The sequence below is a fragment of the Micromys minutus genome (assembly GCF_963924665.1).
Source record: "Micromys minutus genome assembly, chromosome: 21".
Classification (NCBI taxonomy): domain Eukaryota; kingdom Metazoa; phylum Chordata; class Mammalia; order Rodentia; family Muridae; genus Micromys; species Micromys minutus.
In genome coordinates this window covers 40,336,601-40,358,085 of record NC_137956.1, presented here as the reverse complement: position 1 = coordinate 40,358,085, position 21,485 = coordinate 40,336,601, and the positions used below count along the sequence as shown (strand labels likewise).

The following is a 21,485-nucleotide window of genomic DNA, read 5'->3' as shown; positions in this document are numbered from 1 at the left end:
AAGGGTTTTGTGTTTGATTGGTTTTGTTTTTAAAGTGGGTAGATAACTCACTTTGAACAACATCTGAGCACTACTTTGAAAACAAAAGTATTGTAAGTGGGGTGGTTAAGTGTTAGGGAATGAGATCAAAGTTGATTTCCAAGTTTCTGTCTGCATAGGTGGTTGGCTGCCAGGCTGTTAACTGACATGAAAATTGGAAGGAACGTTTAGAAGGGAGGGCAAAACTTCAGGTCTAGTTTGTGTGAAGGTGAGGACAGATGCATTTAGAAGCAATGTAGAGCCCAAGAATAAAGAATCGGGATTGATAAAGACAGCCCCGGCCCAGGTAGGGTCCAGGTTCTCTTTGCACAGAAGTAACAAAACATTGCTTTACTCAGTAAAAAGGCTCACCTTCATGCCAAATGGAGACAGCAAAACCAAAACAAACCTTTTCATTCTTATTAAGAGTATGTTAGGGAACTGGAGAGATGGCTCAGTGGTTAAGAGAACTGACTGCTCTTTCAGAGGTCCTGAGTTCAACTCACAGCAACCACATCGCGACTCACACATGCCCTCTTCTGATGTGTGTGAAAACAGCTACAGCATACTCATAAATAATCCAGCCTTAAAATAAAATGATCTAAGTCTCTTCCCTCAGCCTTCAGGGTGTTGGGATTATAGGAAGGGCCACCCTCCATGAACGACTCCAATATTTATGTCTAAAATTTAGCATTACAAACAGTTTTAAAATTTCTGTTTTATGGGTGTGTCCAGAGACGAACGCTCGTCACTGTATAGTTCCTTTCAGAGTTGCAGCCTTCTTAGGTGTTAACTCGGGTGTTGAACTCCTCAGGCTGCAGAGGGTGGTGGTGTGCAGCAGTGTCCCTGCCCTCTCATCGCTAACAGAATGAACTCCTTGGCACTTTTAGCCTGGATTCCATCCCGCTATACAGTTTGTAAGGCTCAAGGCTGTCTTCACGTTCCTCTCCCCAGCATCACACTCGCCATTCTCTAATGCAGCACCTATCCCCGTCCTTCACCGCTCTCAAGATTTGGGACTACAAATTCACGGGTGAGTTTCTGAAGGACCCTCCCAGGAGGAAGAACAGCGTTACGCAAAACAGAAAATCCCAGCAAAGCCTGGAGCTTAGTGGAGGAGATCATTATTCCCAGAAGCCCCTTCACCGTGGATTGGCTCTTCCCTCCACCCAAGACCCTTCGCGCGAGAAGACTGAGCATGCGCGAAGAAGACTGCGCCTGTGCAATAGACTACCCGGAAGGGGGGTGGACTGCACCTCCCAGCAGGCTATGGGGGGTGCGTCACTCCGCGTGACGAGTGGCTTCCGGCGTGGAGGGGCGGGGTTGCGCGCGCGGCTGAGGCAGCTGCTGGACCTGGGAGGGGAGCGGCCTTAGGGGCCGCTTAGCGTTACCGGCAATGGAGGCCGTGCCCCGGATGCCCATGATCTGGCTGGACCTGAAGGAGGCCGGTGACTTTCACTTCCAGTCTGCGGTGAAGAAGGTGAGCACACCTTTGCTGCGCATCTCCGTCGTCTGCCCGCGCGTGACGCCCCCTGTGCGCCTGTCCCTCCCCGGGTTCCGTCACAGGTCGGGCCAGGCGTTTTCCCTTAGGATGGCCCTCCCCTCCCGTGCCGGCACATCATCCTTATCTCCGACTGGCACTGCATCCTTCTGGGAACCCTCTTCCCGACTTCTGTCCTGGACCACTTGCATTTCTAGCGAGGGTCAGCGCTTCCTTGCTGTGACGCTCCTGGACCTAGCTCTGCCCTGTTCCTCCACGTCCAGGGAGCCCCCACGGGGAGCTATGGCGGTCCAGGTTGTGCAGAGACCATGCTAGGCCCAAGCCTTGGTGGGCTCCCAGTTTACGTCCGCACTAGGAAAGAATGTGTATTTAAGACCGGAGCTCCGGTCGCCCATAGCAATGTCTGGCTCCTAGAGTGTGTAATTTGAGTGTGTGTGTGTGTGTGTGTGTGTGTGTGTGTGTGTGTGTGTGTGTGTGCGCGCGCGCGCGCGCAATTGGTCTGTGTGACCCTCCAGTTCTGTATTGGTCTCCTTATAAAATTTCTGTTTCAAAGTTCCTTTGGACCAAAAGACACAGTTTCTTGTTGATAAGAGAGCTTGAATCATGCTAGGGCTGTTGGTGGCATCCTATGAGTCATTGTGCTGGGTAGAGCAGTCGTTTGGAGAGTTCATGGAGGCAAGGGGTTTCTGTGGTGAGATCAGGTGTGGTGATGTGGAATTGGGTAACCTCCGAGAGAGCTACTGCCTGAGAAAGAGCCCCAAAGAACACTGAGGGCCGTAGCAGAAGTGGGCACCTGGGAAGCTGTGAGGAGTCTTGGGGATTTAGTACAGTAGCTGTTGGAGTAGACAGTCTTGAATCCTTTACCACTCTATGGTGTTTAGGGAAAAGAAGGAGGTGAAAGAAAATGGGTTTGGAAGTCGTTTCCAATGGGTTTGCCTCCCGTATTCTTTTCCTATCACTACTTCCTCTGTTCAGGCCCTAATTGGTTGCATGCTTGAGGGTGGGGTGAGGTGCACTCAGGTATTGGGTGGGTATATGTGACAGTGGTTCAAGTGGTGGATATCAGACCTAGACAGAGCCTGGCACAAGAAGCTAGGCAAGTGCTCTTCCACAGAGATACACGCCCCCAGCCCAGACTCCTTCCTCATCTGTAAGACCAGCATAGCAAGCCAGTTGATCTAAATTTACAGAATTTTGTTGATTCTTACTCATCTTCTGTTTAATGAGATTAAAGTGAGGTGAATGTTTCTAAAATGTACCGGAACTGAGGGAGTTTGAGACTCGGTATTGTACCTGAGCTCTGGTTATGCAGTCTTACAGAGTAGAGCCAGGCTTTTTAGTTTCCCATTCAGGATTCTCTCTGACATAGCCTGATTCTTTAATCCTTTGTCTCAGTCCTGTTATATGTTTGATCTGTGTTTCTGATACAGGTATTCCACATTCTGTTCATAATTATTTTCTTAACAGGCCTTTTCTTGTTGTGCCTTTGATTGTGGAAATCATTTTACCTCAGTGGCTGCTACTTCATAACTGTTAATTTTTCTGCTATTAGGAAGCATAGTGTAAATATCTGATATGCCACCCCCAAAGGGGTTGAGGCCTACAAGTTGAGAACCACTGTTTTACCTAAAAGAGCTCTCACTTCTGCCCCATAGATTGGTGATTCTTTAATCTCTGTGAATTGGTTCTGTTCAACTTTCAAGGTCTGGTTGAAGCTCTGAGTTCCAAAACTCTTACCTTAATCTGGATTAGTCTTTTCCTTTTCTGAATTTCCTTCCCCTCACCCTTTCTTTAACAATAGTTCTATGGCCTGTTTTTAATCTTGGTTTGTGTATGTGTTTGGATATCTGGGTTCAGTACATTTGTGTGGAGGCCAGAGGACCCCTTGCAGGAGTTAGTGTTCTCCTTTAACTAGGCAGGTCCAGGGAATGAAACTCAGGTGGTTAGACCAGGCAGCAAGTGCCTCCCCCCAACCCCTGACCCTGCTGCTCTGGCCCTATATATACTGGGTTTTGTTTGTTTTTTTCAAGACAGGGTCTTACTATGTAGCTTTGGCTAACCTGGAACTTACTATGTAGACTAGGCAGGCCTCAAATGGGCCTGCCTTGGCCTCCTAAGTGTTGGTATTAAAGGTGTGTTCCATTACCCTCTGCTCCTATATGTGCTATGTTTTAACCCCATATTCAGTTGGGATACCAGAGGGACCTTTCCATGTTCCTTTAGCCTAATACCTACTACCTAGGAAAATGTTTCTCAAATGACTGACAGTCTAGAGCAGCAGTTCTCAGACTTCCTAATGCCACCCCCTTAATATAGTTCCTCATGTTATGGTGACCCCCCAGCCATAAAGTTAGTTTTGTTGCAACTTCGTAACTGATTTTGCTGCTGTTATGAATCATAAAGTGAATATCTGATGTGCAGATGGTCTCAGGCAGCTCCAGTGAAAGAGTCATTCAAATCTCCCAAGGGTCACTAACCACAGGTTGAGAACCACTGGTCTAGAGGGAATTTAAATTAGATTTAGATCATGTTGACCCTAAATACATGAAAAAAATCTCTGCCCAGGGGTTAGACAGATGGCCAGTAGAAAATAAAACATCTGCTCTTGCAGAAGTCTGGAGTTTGGTTCCTATGATTCACATTGGTGGGCTAGTTCAAGACTACTGGTAACTCCAATTTTGGGGTCAGGGAGATGAGACTCCCTCTTCTGGCCTCCAGGTGCACCTGCATTCACCTGCAAAACCCACATACATTTTAATCATCATCATCATCATCTCAGCCTAGTCAGATATAGTGGTTATCTTTCTACATTTGGGAAACAGAGGTAGGAAGGTGGAATTCCTGGGCTACATAGTAAGACCCTGTCTCAAAACAAGGCAATCTCAGTTCCAAAACTCCTGGGTTTTGGAGTGTGGGAACATTGGTTAAGATAGGGCCCTACAGAGTTACAGGGAGTTATGGCCTCAAACTTGCTATGTAGCAGAGGCTGAGCTTGAATTCCTCCTGATCCTCTCGCCTCAACCTCTTCTCCAGTGCTAGGATTATAAGCAAATGCCACCATATCAGGCCTAGATTTTTGTTTGAATGCATCCTTTCTTATTCTGGTCAAGAAAGATCCTGAGAGCACCTGTTATCAATGAGAGGTGTTGCTCCAGAAACAGTTCCTACTGGGCTTGGCCACACACACACACTCACACACACACATACACACACACATCCAATCCCAGCACTTGGGAAGTAGAGGCAGGTGGACCTCTGTGAGTTCAGGAGCAGCCTGGTCTACGTAGTTCCAGGACAGCAAGAACTATATAGTAAGACCCTATCTCAAAAGGAACACACATGTACATACATTTTCCTGAACATTAGAGGAGATTCTGCAGAAGCCACTCCAGAGTCTTGGAACTTACTCTTCCCTGACTTCATCTACCGTTTGCCTCTGGTCTGATTGTTGTTCTCTATCCTTATCCTAGATGCAGAAAACTCTACTGTTGACTGGGTGGAAACTTGGGAGAGAGAGTGAAAACTCGCTCTGTTTACAGGTTCAGCTCTGGCAACATAGGCAGTCTTTTTTTTTTTTTTTTCTTTTTGAAGTGGTGCTGGGGTTTGAACCCAGGGTGTGCTAGGCATGCTAGGCAAGTGCTTTGTCACTGAATTGTATCCTATAATTCAGTCCCTCACCACTTCATACAAGGCATCCATAGTGTTGTAGAGGAAATATAAATGTTTGAGCAATTTAAAGAGTAAAAATATCAGGGCCTGGAGAGATGGCTCAGCAGTTAAGAGCACTGTCTGCTCTTCCAGAGATCCTGGGTTCATTCCCCAACAACCACATGGTGGCTCACAACCATCTGTAGTGTGAACTGATGCCCTCTTCTGGCATTCAGGGGTACATGTAGCTAGAATACTCATAGACATAAAAGTAAGTGAATACATCTTTTAAAAAAAGTAGAAATATCTTCAAGGTACAGGAGCACTCATTTGAGGAGATTTGTGTTGGGCACTTGCATTGGACCCAAAAGATCCAAACAGTACAGGATTTTGTTTGGTGGTGCTAGAGCGTTAACTCTGAGCCTTGTATACTTTCCATCTCCAGCCCCAGTGTAGGATTATCACAGTGACATTAACTTTGGTAAACATTTAACTAGTTGAGGTGTAACTGCTGACTGGTTGGTGACACTGTAAGTAAGTTGTTTTCTGTGCTTCAGTGTAAGCTGCAGGCCTCTGACACAGCTCTTTGGAAGAATGGCCTGTTCACAAGTCAGTATGTCTTTGCTTTTGCTCATATAAACCTCACTAAATGTCAGTATTGTTGTCATTCTCAATGGTGTGACCTCCCTTCCTTTATATAAAAGAGGAATGAGGAGAAGTGTGAGCTAGTTTTGAACTGCAGTGCTCACATAAGCCCGTAGTGGACAAGCACTGGCTTTGGACTGTTTCCCGTCTCCCTTCTTTTCAGTTCTAGGGATTGAACCCAGGGGTTCAAATGAAGGAAATCCTTTATCAATGAGCGACATCATCAGTCCTCTGTACCATATTACCCTTTTGGAGGCCCAGAGGACTGACTCACTGAAAATATCTAAAGGTGACACTTTGTTCTTCGCCAGTGCATGATTTGGCCACATGTGTTAATATTGAAAGTCATTTCTTTCCCAAACACCTACCCATAACCAGCTACACCTGAGCAGAAGTCAGGCTCACTTAGATTGAGATGGTTGTAGCCATCCCTTGTTCTTTCATTGAGTGTCTTATATATACCTGAGAGTATAAGGGTTTTGAAAATCTCTGCCTTTGTTGAGCTTACCTTCAAATGATATCCTTCTGGGCACCCACTATGCCTCTGTCTGGTTTCTCCTCTCACTCTGGCTGAACTGATCTCTAAATGCTCATTTCCCACCAGTCTCCTAGAAAACTGTCTCCTGTTCATGCTCCTTAACTGCAGTTAAGCCATGCTTCCTCAGAATCCTTTCTTCTGCTTAGCATAGACAGGTCCTTTGTCCTATCAGTTGACTTGCTCCTTGCTTCTTGCTGCTTATCTTGGTCACATCTGGTTTTTCAGCTTTGAGAAATTTTGTCTCTTCTAGAATTCTCACAGGACAGATAAATGAGAAGAACTGAAGCCTCACTGCTCCCATGCCCAACAGTGGAGGACATGAACTATAGTCAGTTATCTGTGGGGTGGATCTGTTTTATGTCTTACCATGATGAGAAGACTCAGTTGATCTGCCTGAACCTGTCTTTCTACTTATGTTATAATGCAGAATGGTCCCATTACGATAACCTGGGTGGTTCATAGTCTTTCCTGACTTAATTTCAAACATCAGAAGCCTGTATACATTTCACTCGGGGTTTAGACCAGATTCTTTTCTTAGAAAGTAGTCAGTTCTTTGGTGTGTGTATGTGTACATGTTTGTGTGTCCACACGTATACATGTGATTGCAAGAGGCCAACCTCAAGTATAGCTCATAAGGAGCTGTCTACCGTAATTTTTGACAGTCCCTCACTGGTCCCTGGGGCTTGTGAAGCAGGGTGGCTGACTAGCAAACCCAGGGACCTCTGTCATCTCTCAGTGCTGGGATTCCAAAGTTGAGGCGCTGTGTCCAGCTGTTGGTGCGGGTGCTGGTCTCGATGACATGACGGCGCTGCTTTACTTGGCAACATTCTATTGTCTAAAAAGAGTTTCATTTGATATTCAGCAACTGATCATGTATAAAATAACAACATTGGATGTACAACTCAATTTCGTGTGCATTTTTTAGTACAGCCTACGGAATGATCTAGATTTGATTCAGCTCTGGAAATGGAAGGGAAGTTTAAAAATGAAGAAGTGTATGTGATGAACTGGACACAAATCAGTTTGGGCACATACCTGTAGTCTCAGTCACATGGGATGCTGGGGTGAGAATCATGTGGGCCTAGGAGAAAGCCCAGCCTAGAAAACAGTGAGACTGTGTCTTTATAACTTTTAATGCTTTATTTGCCTATTGCCTTTAAATCTGAAGGCATTATATCAAATTAAGACTAATGCAGAAAGAGCATGCTAGCAGAAGAGACTGAGGTAGAGGACTGCTGGTGTCAGGAAGTTTGCCTCAGAGTACGACTGCCCCCATCCTTAGTCACTGACCTTCTCTTTAACGTGCAAGCAACGGCATGGTTCAGAATTCTTATTTTGTGTCATTTGTTATTAGAAGAGAGTAACAGCTCCCAAGTGTAACCTCTAAATGTGGACTTCCCCACCCCTCAGTGTTGAATGTCCTTCAGTGCACTCATCTGTGATCTGCGGTTTAGAATAGTGGTCCGTCTGCCTCCGCCTCACTAGTGCTGGGACTAAAGGTGTGCACTACCACAGCCAGCTGTGATATGGAATCTTATAATTTGAAAGCTTATTCTGAGTTTTGGTATAGGTCTTACCATACCGGAAAGAAATGTGTCTCAGAATTGAGCGAGCATCTTTGTTCTCTGTTTAGGAACTAGATGGAGTCCCTATGACAGATCTGTGAGGCAGGTGTAGCAGGGGATATTAACCCCTTTTACATGTAAAAGCAATGAAAATCAGGCCCAGATCCACAACAAGCGTACGGGCCAAGCCTCCTAGATACAACCCAATTATCCAATTTTGTTGGAAGGAAGGATGAGAAAGACAGCTGAGCAAGTGAGGGGCATCATCAGTAAGCATTATTCCTCCATGGTCTTTGCTCCAGTTCTGCCTCCAGGTTCCTGCCTGGGGCCAGACAGCTTGTGTCCATCCTCTCTTGCTTGACACCTTTGTGTTCTGGGGATTGAACTTGGGTTGACTAGGCTTTTATGGCAAGGACCTAATGTCACCCACTAAATGAACTTGCCGTACCTATTTTTATTTTTTTTATTTTTTTATTTTTTATTTCATGTTTAGGAATGTTTTGTCTGTATGTATATCTGTGCACCACATGTCTGGTGCCTTTTGAGATGAGAAGACATTGGATCCTCTGGAATTGGAGTAACAGACATTCGTGGGCCACCATGTAGTTAGTTGCTAGAGGTTAAACCTAGGACCCCAGGACCTAATTTATATTCCCACCAGCACTGTATGAGGAGAAACAGATCTCTCTCCACCCTGGGTGCTAGGATCACAAGTGAACCACCATAGCTGCATTATGAGGCACTCAGAATCAAATGCAGGCCTTCATGGGAGCCTTTTACCCGCTGAACCTCCCCAGCCCTGCTGTCTGTTTGTTTACTATTATTTTATTTCTAGTTTATGTGTACAAGTATTTTGCCTGCATATGTATCTGTGCACCACATTGTGAAGGAAGGCCCGCAGAGGGCACTGGATCCCCTGGAACAGAAATTACAGATGGTTGTGAGCTGCCCTGTGGGTATGGGAATTGAGCCTGTTCTCAGAACTGCTGAACCCTCTCTCCAGCCCTGCTGGTTTGGTGACACCCTACTCCATGCTGGTTCATTCCTCATCACACTGGCTTTTCTTGAGTGGAGGGAAGTGTAGAGCACTTTCTTCATTGGTGCGTTCCCTGCCAGGAGGGGCTGCTGGGAAAGGGCTTGCTTTCTTGTTCTTGTTTGGTGCCTTTTGCCTGTTTGTAATTTGAGTTTAGGGCTATAGTTGTGACTCTAGAAGAGAGGATCCTTGAGTGAGGATCTTCATAGGGTCCTATCTCAGCTCGCTCCCTGAGCTGATAGAATCCTGGTGTCGAGGGAGAAGGCTATAGCACTGAGGTTCCTGTTGAGGCGTTTGCGCAGAGGAAGAGGAGGCTGCCAGAACCAGTATCTGTGCTGCCTCAGACTCAGCAGGTCTGCAGGTCCTTCTCCTTACAGTTTTTTCTCCCTCTAGTTCGTCCTGAAGAATTATGGAGAGAACCCTGAAGCCTACAATGAGGAGCTAAAGAAGCTGGAGTCACTCAGACAGGTAGGAGAAGGTATTTTTATGTATGGCCAAATTTGTTTTGCTAAAGAGGTTTTAAAGAAACAAAACAAAACACAACTCTACCTTCTACTGTGTTCATATTTGGATTTAGGGTTGTTTGTTTGTCTATAAAAACACCCCAAAAAAAGGAATTTATTTTACCTTCTTTTACATAGGATCGCAGTGTATGTAGCTCAGGCTGGTCTTGTTTCTGTCCCAAAAGTTCTAGGACTATAGGCATTGTTCCTTTATGTTTAAATCTTAGTTATTTTGCTGTACTGGGGATTGAACTCATGTCTTTAGGCTTGGCAGCAAGTGTTTCTACCTGCTAAGCTGTCTAACTGGTCTATTTTTGAGACATAATCTCATGTAACCCACAGAGGCCTAGACCTCTGCATGCAGCTGAGGATGATCTTGAAGTTTTGACCCTCCCAGTTCCTTATCTCCAGTGCTAAGATGACAGGCATGCACCACCTGGTTCTGTGGTGCTGGGGGTCAGGCCCAAGGCTTCATGCCTGTCAGGCAAGCATTCTACCATCTGGGTATCCACACACTCCATTGTTCTTTGAGACTGGTTTTCTCTGTTTTTGGTTTTTTTTTTTTTTTTTCTGGCCTGGAACTTGTAGTTCAACCTAGTCATGAACTGGATCCTCTTGCCCTCTGCCTTCCAAGTGCTGGGATTATAGGTATATGTCTTTATGTGTAGGCTTAAGGATTTTTTGTTGTGGTTTATTTTAAAATTTTTTAATTACCTTTACTTTATTTACTCTCAGTCATTTGTATTATAGAATTCTAAATGGAAAATTCTAAAATAAGGAATTTAGAAGCTGGAAGTTGCTGGCAGTTCTGAGTAGAATAATTAAATATTATGGTGTCCTGCACTATCTTACCCCACCTGGAATGTAATTTTTGCTTTGTTTAGTGATTCCATACTAGATTCTACCTGGTCATTATTCACTTAGTAGCAGTCTTGGTTACTAGAATGAATGAGATCTCATGACGCCCTGTTAAATTCTGTGTTTATATATATTCAAGAGGGAAAGAGCGCCATGTTTGCAAGGCGGAAACATTTATGTGGCAGTCCCAGGACAACTTGCAGAGTCTGTTCTGGGGACTGAACTCAGACCACCAGGCTTGACACCAAGCACATGCGCACACGGAGCGTCCCAGCAACAGGGCTGTGTTCAAGTAACTCTTCCTCTTCGATGGTTGTTGTTGTTTGAGATGGGTCTCAGTAGTTCCGGCTGTCCTGGAGATTGCTGTGTAGACCATGGAACTCACAGAGGTCTTGTTGCTTCTTCCTGAGTGCTAGGATAAAGGTGTAGCCCACCATCCCAGCTACCCTTATTTTCTAAATAGTGGGTCTGAATACATAGTGATGATGTTGTCAATTGTATATACCAAAGAAAACCTGGGAAAGGAACACTTGGAGTCAAGCGTGATGGTGTACACTTCTGAGTCCAGGTTCAGGAGGCAGAGGCAGGACTGCTGAGTGTGAGCCTAGGCCACAGTGGTACCCTTTCTCTAACCCACATTAAAAGACAAAGCTGCTGGGCAGTGGTGGCACATGTCTTTAGTCCTAGCACTGGGGAGGCAGAGGCAGGCAGATCTCTCAATTCTAGGCCAGTCTGGTCTACACTGAGTTCCAGGATAGCCAAGCTATGAAAAACCCTATCTTCAAAAACAAACCACCAAAAAAAAGGTCAGGGTCATCCTTAGTGGTATGAGCTGTAAACTAACCTGGGCTGCTGTGGGTACTGAAATTACAGATGTCCATGGAAGCTCTTATTTTGGACACTTATTGGAGCTGGAAAGATGATTCAGCGGTTTGAGTTCACACTGCTTCCAAAGGACCTGGATTTGGCTCTCAGCACCCATATCAGCCTGTAATTCCAGCTCTGGGGGAACTGATGCCCTTTTTGGCTTCGAGGGCAACTGCACACACATGCACATACCCACACACAGCAACATGGGAATACACATAACTGAAAAATAAAACTGAAGCAGAGGCAGGCAGATCACTGTGACTTCAAATTCAAGGCCAGCCTGGTCTACTAGTGAGCTCCAGACATAGTGACCCCATTCCCCCACCCCTTCTAAAGATAATGTCTCACTGTGTAGCCCTAGTAAGCCTGGAACTCACTCAGTAAACCAGGCTAGTTGTGAACTCACAGAGCTCTGACTGCTTCTGCATCCTGAGTGTTTGGTTAAAGGGCAAATGTCACCAAGGTCAGTAAAAAAAAAAAAAAAAAATCTCTATATGCACAATACTTGGGTTTCATTTAAAATCAGCCAGCATTGATTTCTGTTGCTTGTATATATATATTTAAAAGAAGATAAGCTGGAGCTCATCTGGTAAAGTGCCAAGCATGCAAGCATGAAAACTTGGGTTTGGATCCCCAAAATCCATATAAAATACCAGGAGTGGCTGTGCACATTTGTAACCTTAGCACTTTGCAGGGGGTAAAGGGCAGGGAGTGGAGATAAGTAGCCAGTCTAGTCAGTTGGGAGCTCCAGGTTTCCTGAGAGACCCCGTTCTCTATACAGACACACAGGAATCGCCTTAGTTACGATCAATAGAAAGTCACTGTTGGCATTTTGAGGTGTAAGTCATCTGATTGCTTTCCCTCTTTGGTCTGTGAATTTATTTGCATATCCTATGCTTTTACAGAAAAAAGATCACACTATATTCATCTGTTACTTTTTAGAATTTTTTTTTATTTTTTGCCTAGTACCTTGTCATCGAAATCTTAGTATATCCATAGCAACCTCTGTCTTTAGTTTAGCTGTAGACTTTCTCCTTGTGTGAGTAGCTTTGACACAATTCATGTAAACAGTCTTCTTTAATGGAAGGTCTTGTGGCATCCAGTTTTTAATCTGACAGTACTGTGAGAAATGCTTTTGTATGCACATTCAAGGATTTTTTTTTTTTCCTTTTTTTCTTTTGGTCTTGGATACCTACCCTCCCACACATCATTTTTTGATGCAGGGTCTCAATGTAACTCGGGCTGATTTCAAACTTGCTTTGTAGCCAAGAATGGCCTTAAACAACTGCTCCTCCTTTCTCTGCCTCCTGTTTCCAGAATACAGTTGTGCACCATCATGGCCCGCTGTCCTGGATGTCTCTAACTATACAGTTATATGAAGAACTGCGGATCAGGCTGAAGTAATGTCTCAGCTCTTGAGAGCACTTGCTGCTCTGCTAGAGGACTCAGTTTCAATTCCCAACACCCACATGGTCCAGGGAAGCCAATTCCATCTTCTGGACTCCACAGACAACAGGCATGCATTCGGTGCACATACATGTAGGCAAAACACCTGTACACATAAAATAATATTTTTTAAAGTAAAAACTTAAATATAGTAAAAAATTGAAAGCACATTGCAGAGTATCTTCTAGAAATGTGGGACAGACTCAGTCTGCCAGCCTTGGCTGCCAGGATGGTATGTCCAGTAACTGTGGACATAGAGGACTTTCTTTGGAATTCTAATAATGGTGAGCCTTTTTTTCCCGTCCTGCTTACCAGAATGCTATTCGTGTTGCCCGGGATTTTGAGGGCTGCAGTGTCCTTCGAAAGTACCTTGGCCAGCTTCACTACCTACAGAGTCGGGTGCCCATGGGCTCAGGCCAGGAGGCTGCTGTAGCTGTTACCTGGTGAGAGCTGGTAGACTGGGCTGGGAAGGTGCTTAGACATATGGGATGTCTGGGAGATGGGCATGATCCTTTCCCCTCTCTCCTCTCCTTGCTGCACAAGATGGGGAGTGGGTTAGTGTGATCTCCCATAGACCTCTGTCCCATACTGGGGTGGTCAGTCCCCTCTCGTGACACTTGGGCCTAGGCCAGCTCCTACCGTCTGTATGACTGAGGTGGCTGGCATGTCTGCAGGACTGAGATCTTCTCGGGCAAGGCTGTGGCCCATGAAGACATCAAGTACGAGCAGGCCTGTATTCTCTACAACCTTGGTGAGCTGCTTGGTCTTCCATGGGCCCTCTCCTCCAAGCCCCACCAGCCAGGGTCTCAGTTCATTAGGTCAGATGGCCAAAAAGGCTATGAGTGGATGAAAGGAAGATGGCTGGGTTCTAACCCCTCCCCCACCTCTACCACAGCTACATAGGCACTTCTGTTTTCTGCCCTGGGAAGTCACTATTTAAATGACTACTTTGCTGGGCTGACTACCACAAAAGTTGTACTCCAACAGGGAGTCAGGGCCTCTCTTTGCCTGGATAGCATCACCTCCACTCCCCAATTAATGGCCTCAGATTGCTTCAGGGAGGGAGACCAAAGCTGACCTTAGACTGCCCTTCAAGTCAGTTGTGCTGTTGAATGAGGGAAAGAATGGGGGCTCCTCCCTCTTTTACCCAAAGCCAGGTGCATAACAACAGGAGAAAGGATTTGGCTAGGTTTGTGATGGTTCTTCCTTGGGGATCCTTGCACTGACTGCCTAGGTCCCAGACCTGTTTCTCTGACTGGATGACAGCAGTGCCCCTCAGCTTCAGCCTCAACACAGGAGTGGACAGCCTGGGAAACAGCCCAGGCTCTCCTAACAGAATGTCCCTGCCTCTCTAGGTGCACTGCACTCCATGCTGGGGGCTATGGACAAGCGGGTGTCTGAGGAGGTGAGGATTGGGGACAGTGTGGGCATGTGGATGTGCTATGGAGGGCTCTGAGGACCCTCCGCTGCCAGGATTTGGATGCTTCTGCCTTACAGAAGTGACTGTCTCTCACCTCTTCCCTCCCAGGGCATGAAAGTCTCCTGTACCCACTTCCAGTGTGCAGCAGGCGCCTTTGCCTACCTGCGTGAACACTTCCCACAGGCCTTCAGTGTGGACATGAGTCGCCAGATCCTCACTCTCAATGTCAACCTCATGCTGGTGAGCAGGAGGTGCCCCGGGGGAGCTGAATTACTTTTGTTTCTGTTTTGAGATAGGGTCATTTTCAAAATCATGAAACACCATCCCTAACTTTAGGTTGAACTTTAAAAGAAATGACTAGGGAGGAGGCATTCCATCTAGATCCTGGGCCAGCCATGTGCAGGTGGTAAGGGACAGGCAGGAAGGAGGCCTTGGTGTTGAGTTTCAGGAAGATCAGGAACAGGGTGTTAATTCTGGCGTTGGGGAGACTCGAGGAGAGGGGATGTTTTGTTCTGGCCCTTGGCTCCCAGGAAAGAAAAGACCTTGAGGTGACCTGCACTTGTTGCTCCAGGGCCAGGCTCAGGAGTGCCTGTTGGAGAAGTCCATGTTGGACAACCGGAAGAGCTTTTTAGTGGCCCGCATCAGTGCACAGGTAGGAAGAGGGCTGAGGATGGGCAATTTTGCTTTACCCCTGATCCTTGGTGACTGGACTCATTCCAACTCCTAGGTGGTAGATTACTATAAGGAGGCATGCCGGGCCTTGGAAAACCCTGATACTGCTTCCCTGCTGGGCCGTATCCAGAAAGACTGGAAGAAACTTGTCCAAATGAAGATCTACTACTTTGCAGCTGTGGCTCATGTAGGGTGAGGGGTTGTGGGTGTGGAGTGAGCCAGAGGTCTGTAGCTTAGGAGACAAGTCATGATGCCTGTTCCCCTTTTTCTAGCTACACATGGGGAAGCAGGCTGAGGAGCAACAAAAATTTGGGGAACGGGTGAGTGGACTGTGGGTGGGTGGGGCACTGTTCTGAGCTTTTATGATTCTGACTTTATATCATACTGGAGCTCTCTGCCCCTCCCTTGTCCCCTGGTCTTCCTCCCCACACCATGTGCCAGGCTGTCACCACCTTGCAGCCCTCGTTCCTAGGGGTCAGAGAGGCATGGTGGGCTCTCCACAGGGAGGATGGCTCTTTGGAGGTATAAGCAACTGTTAGCTTGGCTGGCATCTGCCACCTGAGTTGCTGGTCTTATGGTCAGTGATGCAATCATCAGGTAGGACGAAATGGGGACATGGAACATTAGGGTCCAAGCAGAGGAGGACAGACCAGGTTTTGCCCTGCACAGGTGGCCTACTTCCAGAGTGCCCTGGACAAGCTTAATGAAGCCATCAAGTTGGCCAAGGTAAAGCTGAACACATGTGTGGCTGCCCTTCATGAAGGCAGAGCTAGCTGACCTGATAGATCTCTTATCTCTCTACTCCACAGGGTCAGCCCGACACTGTGCAAGATGCACTTCGCTTTGCTATGGATGTCATTGGGGGAAAGTGAGTGTGAGGGCCCAGGCTGGCTAGGTTCTTTATTTAATACCCTTGCATTCTTGGGAGGAAGCGAACAGTGACACACAGCAATGGTCTACATGGGAATCTAGTTTGTGAGTCCTTGGTAATGTGTCCCCCCTCCCCATTCCTGACTCCCAGATATAATTCTGCCAAGAAGGACAATGACTTTATCTACCATGAGGCTGTGCCAGCACTGGATACCCTTCAGCCTGTGAAAGGTCTGACAGCTGAGGGGAGGCTGAGGAGTGGGTTGGCAGAAGATGGAATAGGGAGGAGGCTGCCTTGAGTTCATACGGATCTGATCTCTGTGATGCTCCCTGCTCTTAGGAGCCCCCTTGGTGAAGCCCTTGCCAGTAAACCCCACAGACCCAGCTGTTACAGGTCCTGATATCTTTGCCAAGTTGGTACCCATGGCTGCCCATGAAGCCTCATCCCTGTACAGGTGTGTAGCAGGGAGTGGCCTTTCCTTGGCACAGAGGGTCTTAGGGTCTCTCAAGAATACAGGTCTCTAGCAACTGCTCTGTTTGTTCCATAGTGAGGAGAAGGCCAAGCTGCTTCGGGAAATGATGGCCAAGATTGAAGATAAGAATGAGGTCCTGGAGTAAGTGTGGGACAAAAGTGGTGGGAAGTGGGTACACACCAGGTTTCCTGCCTCCCTGAGTCTAGATCTAGACTGTAGGTGTTAATGTGCTGTGGAGACACCAATTCTACCGGTGCCTGGGCATAGCCTACTAGGCCATGTGATATTAGATAAGGTAAAGGTCACAGTTTTCTCTCTGTTGAGTAAGTCTTCAGTCTAGTGTCGGTGGAGGGGATCAACCTAGCAGGCTCCTTATGTGGGAAGAGTTGGGTCAGCCCAGCATTCGTCTGATCCTGCTGTCATCCCCTCTCCTTCCCTAGTCAGTTCATGGACTCCATGCAGCTTGACCCCGAGACAGTGGACAACTTGGATGCCTACAACCATATCCCACCCCAGCTCATGGAGAAGTGTGCGGCACTCAGTGTCCGACCTGACACTGTCAAGAACCTTGTCCAGTCTATGCAGGGTGAGCAAAGCACACAGCAGACAGATGCAGGGGTAGCATGCAAACCATCTGCCATCTCCCCCACCCCTTGCCCTGAGGATGCTGGTGAAGCCCTGGCCCAGGCATGGGCCACCCGAATCCTCCTGTGGATCACTCGCGTGCTGGGAAACAAGCTCTGATCTAAGTGGGCAATTCTGTGTCTTGGGGGCAGAAGGCAGAGTGGTGCCTGGTCTGCCTACCTCAGTGTCTACCCTCAATACACCTCAGTGCTGTCCGGGGTGTTCACGGATGTGGAGGCCTCCCTGAAGGACATCAGGGATCTACTGGAGGAAGATGAGCTGCAAGAGCAGAAATTGCAGGAGACCCTGGGCCAGGCTGGGGCTGGCCCTGGCCCCTCTGTTGCCAAGGCTGAGCTCACAGAGGTGAGGCGAGAATGGGCCAAGTACATGGAAGTGCATGAAAAGGCTTCCTTCACCAACAGTGAGCTGCATCGTGCTATGAATCTGCATGTTGGTAACTTGCGCCTACTCAGTGGACCACTGGACCAGGTGCGGGCTGCCCTACCCACACCAGCGCTCACCCCAGGTAAGCCCTGCCCATTGCTTTGGGAAAGGCTTGGAGCTAGAGTTTCTGTGATCTCACTGACTGCTGCTGCTCTTAGAGGACAAGGCCGTACTGCAAAACCTAAAACGCATCCTAGCCAAGGTGCAGGAGATGCGAGACCAGCGTGTGTCCCTGGAACAGCAGCTCCGAGAGTTAATCCAGAAGGATGACATCACTGCCTCCCTGGTCACCACTGACCACTCAGAGATGAAGGTGGGTTAGATGAACAGTGAGAAAGGGCTCTGTTTCTGGGCTTCTCCTTAGGTGATGGTGTCTCTATCTTCCCTTAGAAACTGTTTGAGGAACAGCTGAAGAAGTATGACCAGCTGAAGGTGTACCTGGAGCAGAACCTGGCTGCTCAGGACAATGTCCTCCGTGCACTGACCGAGGCCAACGTGCAGTATGCAGCTGTGCGGCGGGTGCTTAGTGAACTGGATCAAAAGTCAGTACCTGCCTTTGTTCTTACCCCAGCTCCATCCAGAGCTCTGTCCCTATAGCTTGCCTCAGTCTGGCTTTTTGTTTTGCCCACCAAGGTGGAACTCCACACTACAGACCCTGATAGCATCCTATGAAGCCTATGAGGACCTGATGAAGAAGTCCCAGGAAGGCAAGGACTTTTATGCAGACCTGGAAAGCAAGGTAGCCACCCTGCTGGAACGGGCACAATCCACCTGTCGTGCTCAAGAAGCCGCTCGCCAGCAGCTCCTGGACCGGTAGGTGTGGGCTTCAGTGTAGATCGAGCCCAGTCGAGCCTGCCTCATGGAGGTTGGCCTTACGTCCTGTACCTGTCCCTTAGAGAGCTGAAGAAGAAGGCACCACCACCTCGGCCCACAGCTCCAAAGCCATTGCTGTCCCGCCGTGAGGAGGGTGAGGCAATAGAGGCTGGAGACGCCCCTGAGGAGCTGCGCAGCTTGCCCCCTGACATGATGGTTGGCCCACGGCTGCCTGACCCATTCCTAGGAACTACTGCCCCTCTCCACTTTTCTCCTGGTCCCTTCCCTAATTCCACAGGCCCAGCAACCCACTATCTCTCAGGACCCTTACCCCCTGGAACTTACTCAGGCCCCACTCAACTGATGCAGCCTAGGGCTGCAGTACCAATGGCACCTGGAACGGTCCTCTACCCAGCCCCTGCTTATACATCGGAGTTGGGCCTTGTACCCAGATCGTCTCCCCAGCATGGAATTGTAAGCAGTCCCTTTGCAGGGGTAGTTTCACCCCAACCAGTTGTATGTCTTCCCTCTGCTCCACCACCTCAGTTCTCAGGACCTGACTTAGCCATGGCAGTTCGGCCAGCTACCACCACAGTAGATAGTGTCCAGGCCCCTATCTCTAGCCACATGGCACCTCGGCCAAACCCTACCCCAGCCCTTCCACAGCCCTGCTTTCCAGTGCCTCAGCCTGTACCCCAGTCTGTTCCCCAACCGCAGCCTCTGCCCACACCCTATACTTATTCTATAGGGACCAAGCAGCACCTCACAGGCCCTTTGCCACAGCATCACTTTCCTCCTGGGATCCCCGCAGGCTTTTCAGCCCCCAGAATTGGGCCCCAGCCCCAGCCTCAGCCCCCACCACAGCCTCAACCCCAACCCCAACCCCAACGGCCAGCATTTAGGCCACAACCCACACAACAACCCCTTCCATTCCAGCATCCACATATCTTCCCATCTCAGACTCCAGGAATTCTCCCACCACCACCACCACCACCCTACCCTTTTACTCCTCAGTCTGCTGTCTTGGGACAGCCACCACCCACCCTACACACCCAGCTCTATCCAGGCCCATCTCAAGATGCTCTTCCCCCACACTCGGGGGCCCTGCCCTTCCCCAGCCCCGGACCTCCTCATCCTCACCCCACCCTAGCATATGGCCCTGCCCCTTCCCCTAGTCCCCTGGGTCCTCAGGCAACTCCTGTCTCTATTCGAGGCCTCCCATCAGCCAGTCAGCCCAACCCTAGTCCCCACTTGGTGCCTTCACCTGCCCCATCACCAGGGCCTGGCCCAGTACCTTCAAGACCCCCAACAGCAGAGCCACCACCATGTTTGCGCCGAGGGGCTGCAGCTGCAGACCTGCTGTCTTCTAGTCCTGAGAGCCAGCATGGAGGTACTCAGCCTCCTGGGGGCGGGCAGCCCTTACTGCAGCCTACCAAGGTAGATGCAGCTGAGGGCCGTCGGCCACAGGCCCTTCGGCTAATTGAGCAGGACCCCTATGAACATCCTGAGAGGCTGCAGCAGTTGCAGCAAGAGCTGGAGACCTTTCGAGGCCAGCTGGGGGATGCAGGAGCACTGGATACCATCTGGAGAGAATTGCAAGAGGCACAGGAACATGATGCCCGAGGTCGATCCATTGCTATTGCCCGCTGCTACTCCCTGAAGAACCGGCACCAGGATGTTATGCCGTATGACAGTAACCGTGTGGTGTTGCGCTCAGGCAAAGATGACTACATCAATGCTAGCTGTGTGGAGGGGCTCTCACCATACTGTCCACCCTTAGTGGCCACCCAGGCTCCACTGCCTGGCACAGCTGCAGATTTCTGGCTCATGGTGCATGAACAGAAAGTGTCTGTCATTGTCATGCTGGTGTCTGAGGCTGAGATGGAGAAGGTAAGAGCCTAGATGGGCATCCAGGAGGGAATCATGGAGTTGAGGAGACAGGGAGCTCAGGAAAGCTAGCCTTAATTGTCTTGTCTACCCTTCAGCAAAAGGTGGCGCGCTACTTCCCCACCGAGAGGGGCCAGCCCATGGTGCATGGAGCCCTGAGTGTGGCACTGAGCAGTATTCGTGCTACTGACACCCATGTGGAGCGAGTGCTGAGTCTGCAGTTCCGTGATCAGAGCCTCAAGCGCTCTCTCGTGCACCTTCACTTCCCAACTTGGCCTGAGTTGTGCGTTCAGTGTTCTGGGTGGTGGGGACAAGGGCAAAGTCCTCGGGGTGCTTAGGGGTGAACTGGTTCATACTTGCCTTTCCCTACAGAGGCTTGCCAGACAGCCCTGGCAATCTGCTGCGCTTCATCCAGGAGGTGCATGCGCATTATTTGCATCAGCGACCCCTGCACACACCTGTTGTCGTACACTGCAGGTAGGGAGCCGGCAGCTACCCGAGTGAGGCCTCTGTATCCTGTGGGCTCTTAGCCTGGCCTTACACTTCTTTCTTGTCACAGCTCCGGGGTAGGCCGCACAGGAGCCTTTGCATTGCTGTATGCAGCAGTACAGGAGGTAGAGGCTGGGAATGGGATTCCTGAGCTGCCTCAGCTGGTGAGGCGGATGCGGCAGCAGAGAAAACACATGCTGCAGGAGAAAGTGAGTGGGTGGATCGGGTTGAGCTGGGTCTTGCTTGCCTTTGGTGAAGATGGCCCCTGCCCAGCTGACTAGACCAAATGTGTATCTCTAGCTCCACCTCAAGTTCTGCCATGAGGCGTTGGTAAGACATGTGGAGCAGGTCCTACAGCGCCATGGTGTGCCGCCTCCTGGCAAACCTGTGGCCAGCATGAGCATCAGCCAGAAGGTGAGGGCAGTTCCTTGAGGGCTGCTGGGATGGATGGTCACAGCCTGGTGAAACCCTTCTTACTAACTCTCCCTTCTCAGAACCACCTTCCTCAGGACTCCCAGGATTTGGTCCTTGGTGGAGACGTACCCATCAGCTCCATTCAGGCTACTATTGCCAAACTCAGCATCCGGCCCCTAGGTGGCTTGGATTCCCCAGCTGCCAGCCTTCCAGGCCTTGTTGAATCCCCGGGTCTTCCACCAGCTAGCCTTCCAGAGCCTACCCCTGCCCCATCTTCCTCGCCTCCCCCCCCCTCTTCGCCTCTGCCTGAAGACCCCCAGCCAGAGGAGCCGCCGTCAGTGCCTGAAGCCCCCAGCTTAGGGCCTCCCTCGTCATCCCTAGAGCTATTGGCCTCTCTGACTCCAGAAGCATTTTCACTGGACAGCTCTTTACGGGGTAAGCAGCGGATGAGCAAGCAGAACTTTCTGCAGGCCCACAACGGACAGGGTCTAAGGGCTGCCCAACCTACAGATGACCCCCTCAGCCTCCTGGATCCACTCTGGACACTTAACAAGACCTGAAACGGCTTTGCCTATCTGGTCCTTACACTACACTTCCCATCCCTGTTGCCTTCAGCTCTGCCATATGGAGATGCACTGCGGGCCTCAGATCAGGCTCGGCTCCCTTGTGCAACCTGACATTTTTCCAGCCCTGGGCCACTGAAAGAATAAACTTATTCTGTGGCAAGTGTCCGAGTTCACCTATTGTTGCCTCA

General features: G+C 49.1%; 1 protein-coding gene across 1 annotated transcript; it reads left to right on the top strand.

The window, feature by feature from the left end:
- Positions 1 to 1,363: 1,363 nt before the first annotated feature.
- On the top strand, positions 1,364 to 21,418 carry PTPN23 (protein tyrosine phosphatase non-receptor type 23). Its single transcript, XM_080934720.1, has 25 exons — positions 1,364 to 1,498; positions 9,342 to 9,416; positions 12,941 to 13,068; positions 13,300 to 13,376; positions 13,981 to 14,030; positions 14,154 to 14,285; positions 14,617 to 14,697; positions 14,773 to 14,904; positions 14,990 to 15,037; positions 15,387 to 15,443; positions 15,527 to 15,585; positions 15,739 to 15,818; positions 15,928 to 16,042; positions 16,136 to 16,201; positions 16,501 to 16,646; positions 16,893 to 17,210; positions 17,287 to 17,441; positions 17,519 to 17,670; positions 17,762 to 17,941; positions 18,025 to 19,831; positions 19,927 to 20,111; positions 20,201 to 20,305; positions 20,388 to 20,526; positions 20,618 to 20,731; positions 20,812 to 21,418. The coding sequence occupies exons 1-25, from the start codon at positions 1,415 to 1,417 to the stop codon at positions 21,289 to 21,291; spliced, it is 4,965 nt and encodes a 1,654-aa protein (XP_080790846.1). The 5' UTR covers positions 1,364 to 1,414; the 3' UTR covers positions 21,292 to 21,418.
- The last annotated feature ends 67 nt before the right edge of the window (positions 21,419 to 21,485 follow it).